The 5159-nt window shown below is 37.1% G+C and overlaps 1 protein-coding gene across 1 annotated transcript; it reads left to right on the top strand.

Annotated features, from left to right (window-relative positions):
* Positions 1 to 495: 495 nt before the first annotated feature.
* Positions 496 to 4684, top strand: LOC140246881 (ras and EF-hand domain-containing protein homolog). The gene is made up of 4 exons (XM_072326206.1): positions 496 to 563; positions 1820 to 1904; positions 3154 to 3230; positions 4681 to 4684. The coding sequence occupies exons 1-4, from the start codon at positions 496 to 498 to the stop codon at positions 4682 to 4684; spliced, it is 234 nt and encodes a 77-aa protein (XP_072182307.1).
* The last annotated feature ends 475 nt before the right edge of the window (positions 4685 to 5159 follow it).

Raw genomic sequence — 5159 nt, 5'->3', positions numbered from 1 at the left:
AGTTACGGGAAAAGGGGAAAAAAAGAAGGGAGAAACGAGAAAGAAAATGTCTTCAAGAAGTAATCATATACCCGATTCGGGATTGGAATTTATATTTTAGATATCTGTGTTGTTGATAGTTACTACTCCGGACAATCGTTTTACTCTAAAAAAAGGAACATCTATAAGAAAAAAAAAAATAAGCAATCATAATGATAGTCAAAACAATGACAATGATGACGACGATTGCGATGATGATGATGATGATGATGATGATAATGATGATAATAGTAGTAGTTGTAGAAGCAGTAGTAATAATAATAATGATGATAGTGATAACACTAATAATAAAATAAAAATCATCATCGCCATCATCATGATAATGGTGATAATGGTGATGGAGCACCGATAACAATAATAAAGGATGGGCTTGTCGTAACAGGGATACCTTTGCATGGTCAATTTTCACGTCGTATGCTTAACTATTTGTATTTTGGGGCAGAAATCGGATTCCACATGAAGTCCTTGGTGCCAGACAACTCGGTGGTATCTCTTCAAATCTGGGACATGGCAGGTCAAGAAAGGTGAGTCAATTTTTTTTTACATTTATTATTTTTGTGCAGCAATGACTGGACTTCCAAAATAATCATAGCGTCCCCAGTGGAAAAGTCCCCACGTTCGACGTGCATGTCATGGACATAACGAGGTGTACAAAGTAATAAATAAGGGCGTACACATGATGTTCATAAAGTGACCTGTTGAAAGCGGTAGCGTACACAAAACAGAATACATGAAACCCGTGGTGATGTTGGTGGAGCAGACTAGAGCACAGTAGCAGTGCATGCATTGCAAGAAAAAACAACAACAACAACAACAGCAATTCTGCCAATGCAATAATTGTGTCTGGAAGATATCTTGTGATAGAATTTAGCAGTACCTGTCGGATGATTTCGAATTTGAGAAGAGTGACGGCGCTATAGTCAATTGAATTCCAATAACGATCACAACCATAGAGATACGCAACGCGAGCTTTGTCTTTAATTAAAACCTGTTCACCGCAGCTGCAGTAAAATTTTCGGGACAGCACTGGAATTGCGCTGAGAAAAAAAAAATACAGCGAATGATTTCAAGTTAAATGTAAAGTGGTCAGTCTTGCAATTAATCGTTTTAGACCTAATTCCCGTTAATGAAAACACCCGTCATCCAAATGGCATAGAATTTACAACTTTTATTCTACTTGTAGAGACTGTACTTCCAGATTGAGATTAACGCCGCCGTGTCAAGGATAGTGTATGTGAAAAGGCGACAACTTAGGAGTGTAAGAGCGTACGAGATGTGATTTCTGCAACTGCGCTAAAACTATGGCTGAACTTGAATTGGCAAATTCGATATTCCGTGGCGAGGGGGCTGGTGTTAGCCAATGGAGATAGAGCATTGAATCATCAACACGACAAAACGGAGCTCAGACGAAATCGACACCAAACCCGTCACTAGCTTCCTGAACTACGTCAATATTTTAAAGCTTATAACAACTGGTCTCAAACTCAGGACATTGCTGGTGTTTTTGTTGAGATAACGGGACATGAAATAGTTCAATGTTTGACATTCTTCAAGCTTACAGTAAAAGGTTGATGACTGTATTGTGTAATGATGTCAACATAATAAGAATGATGACCGTGAATGGTGATATAAACACGGTGTCTGTTTTGCCGTTTTGTGGTGTTTTCACTTTTCTCCACGTGGTGCCTTTTCATTATAGTACTTATTCACCCCCCCCCCCCCCTTCTTGTTACCCCTACCACTTGTGTAGGTTCCGTAGCATTCCTCACGCCTATTTCAGGAAAGCTGATGGTGTTCTCCTTCTGTACAATCTCTCCTGTGAGAAGTCTTTTCTCCACGTCAAGAGCTGGATCGCCAGCATTAGGGTGAGTCAGGTGGCCGTCAATTGAAGGTTTGTCTCCCTCTATTGAGCAGTGAAGGAAGGTCGCATGTAAATGAAATTTGATGATAAGTGATGATATTGTGCATAATGTGTAAGAGCGTCAAAGCTGTCTCCGTTTTATTTGTTGTATGCACTGTGTTAATTCACAAAACCCAGCCAAAACAACAACAACAACAACAACCACAACAACAACTGCTTTTGAACAGTTGAAGTGCAAAGCAATCAAAAAAAAAAATGTGACAATCAATGAACGGTCTTGCGCCATGTCGCAGTACCAAAGAAAACATGGAAGACCTAATCATTCTTAAATTAGTCCATGAATATAATGTGTTATTACTGTTGTCAAAATGAAACTCCGCGGAAATCTGTAGCAGAAGTAAAGTTATGGTCTAGGAAACTTTTTATGATGGATATTGTCAATGTTATGACTTTGTTGACTGTACGCCCTAGATGTAATATGTTTCCTCAGATAGAAGATAACTATTTTTTCCAAATTTTTTAGCCTTCCATGGATTATCTTATTATCTCCATATCAAGATAATACAAAACGCAAAGCATTCAACCATAATTTCCTTTTTTTCTTAACATTTCTCTCATAAACATTTACACAAACAAATGTTTGAGTGACTGCCACTTTAAACTGAACTTGACTTCTTTATTGAGGAATTGTGTGCACGTACGTTCAGTAAACACTTGGCAACAATATCGATTCGTTCGTCGTATAAAAAAAAATGATTGACTGAAAAATATTATGTCTGAGCCTTATAATTCTGTTTATTGATTGCAAAGCGCTGCTATTATTACTAAGTAATGAGTTCTTATGTTTAGGAAGTTCACGGCATGACTGCAACTTTAAAAATGTTTCGGATGAGAAAAAAAAAAACTTTTTTCTAAGGGCGAAAACATGATCAGAAACTTTAGAAATATTATTTATATCTTTATTCTTGAATAATTATGTTATCAGTTTCACCACCGTTGTTTTGACAACGAAGATTAAGTGCAGAAAGGTGCCGTGAGCTCTACTAATCACACACACACACACACACACACACAAGAAACAAAATGATAATAATGATCTTATCTTTTACGTTATGATGATTATTATGACAATTTCTTTGTGGGAAAATGGTAGCTGTAGAAAGGTTAAATAAATTCTCTATCTCTTATTCAACAACAGCAAAACATAAGGCAATTCAATTTTGTTTCTTCTTGATTTGTACGGTGATCCACAGGAAAATGAAGCGCTGTTCATCGAGACGAGTGCTAAGCAAGGAACCAATGTATTCAAAGCCTTTGGCCGCCTTGCGAGGTGAGATTCTCTCTAGAGAGAAATATCAGAGCCGTATATGCCTCCCACACTCATTAACCCTATAAAGCCCAAGGGGGGGGGGGGGCACATTGTGCCCCCCTACCAGATTTTCGTTTGCCACTCCTTCGCCCTTAATCCGATTTCAACCAAATTTGGTGAATTTTCCTAAAATCTTATTGTAAACATTTTGATGTATAATTTAGCTATATTTGATGTTGCTGGTTGCCATGGCAACCATGAACTGACAACCATGTCAGTCAGATTTTGCATCTTTTTTCTGTTTCCATTTCATTTAACAGCATTACAGTGTATGAAATGGGTGTTTCTTGGCTAAAATTTGTTGAAGGAGCAAAATTCGAAGTAATTATGGTCCTGGAAAGTTTTTCTTATTATTTCCCTTGTTTTTATGTGACAATGGCATAAAACAATATATATAATAGAGATAATTGAAAACAATAATATTTTCTAAAGATTGCCCTTATATTTTGAGTTACTTTGATTCTTTCACCCAAGTTATGACTCTAATATCATAAGTTTATCATATCAATTTGCAATCTCAAAATTCCAGTATTATGCAAATATGAAATGTCATAACTATACATGTACCCATCCCAAACATTTCATCTCAGGTCTAATTATGTATCACTGTGTTGATATGAATAGCGCCCCCATGTGGTGACCTTGAGAAATTTCAACCGTGACAAATAATAAAATTCCACTTGCTTGTCATTTGTGGCAAATATGAAAATGATTGGTCTATAATAAAACATATATAATGGGGATAAAGAAATTATACAGAAAAATCATGTTTTTAGCATAACTCCTATGTATTTCTTTATATTTTGGTAAATAGCGCCCTCCATGGGTGACCTTGTGAAAATTCAAATGTACGGTCATGTAGAGTATGAGTTACTCTACCCACGTGCCAAATATGACGATGATACATCGAATAATAAAAAAGTTATATAGGGGGGAGGCACAATGTGCCCCCCTTGGGCCTGCGAGGAGTCAAAATAGCTTGGGCTTAATAGGGTTAATATAAGATTAACTACTCTTGCAGAATGCATTGATTTAAACTTTAAAATAAGAATTATACATGCCGACGCACTACAGCCTATAAACAAGGAAGTTGTGTTCCATCTTTGTAAAGGATGTATATGTTTGAAAACAGTACACTTTCAAATGGAATTTTTTGTGATTATCATAACATCGGCAGTCATCCATGTTATTAACAAAGAAAATGCGATTGATAGAACAAAGTTCGTCTACCTTAACTATAATGTAAGATGTATACTGAAAGAAAAGAAGAAAATATAAACATGATGCATTTCGTAAGTCAGTTTTCTTATAGTATAAATATAGTTCAACTAGAAATCAGTGATCCCACTTTATTTATTTTACTTTCATTTTCAACATTTAAAACATTTTTTTCTCTCTTTTTCCTGTCCAGGTAGCTTCAGAAAAAAGAAGACGACAACGTGAGTAGGGTGTACACAATGGAGGAATTGGAAGAGGAGCACAAGATCAGTTTCGCGCCAAAACGGAAGCGGAAATGCTGCAATTTCTGAACGACCAGTACTCAGCGCCGTCACCAAGTATGCTGAGCAGTGGGGTTGCACAACACGCGAAGTTTATCCCGCAGTGTTCTTGTTCTTTGTGCGTTCAGTTTCTTTTCAGCGGGCGTGCCTAAAATCTTTAGAGAGATTAGATTCTGAAGGTTGGCTGCATGCGGCTTCTAATTTTAAAATTGACGTTGTCATTCTGGACTTTCTGTAATCGCAGTTATACTGAAAATCGAGACATCTTTTAAAACCGAAGGCTCCTGCATTCTGGCCGTAAAGTCTTTGTTCACGCAAACCTTACAAGTAATCACTCTGTGAGTCCGGGAGGTCGTTTTCACGTCTCGTAGGGTGGAGGGAGTTTGCGAGC

Source organism: Diadema setosum, chromosome 3 (assembly GCF_964275005.1).
Source record: "Diadema setosum chromosome 3, eeDiaSeto1, whole genome shotgun sequence".
Lineage (NCBI taxonomy): Eukaryota > Metazoa > Echinodermata > Echinoidea > Diadematoida > Diadematidae > Diadema > Diadema setosum.
The sequence above is the reverse complement of the archived record's forward strand: the minus strand, read 5'-3'. Positions and strand labels throughout refer to the sequence as shown.

Excerpts from the sequence above, each read along its gene's own strand:
- LOC140246881 (XM_072326206.1), top strand. The coding sequence starts at position 496 with ATGAAGTCCTTGGTGCCAGACAACTCGGTGGTATCTCTTCAAATCTGG. Across the intron at positions 564-1,819 it reads GACATGGCAGGTCAAGAAAG|GAAAGCTGATGGTGTTCTCC; the intron begins GTGAGTCAATTT and ends CGCCTATTTCAG. Across the intron at positions 1,905-3,153 it reads GCTGGATCGCCAGCATTAGG|GAAAATGAAGCGCTGTTCAT; the intron begins GTGAGTCAGGTG and ends GGTGATCCACAG.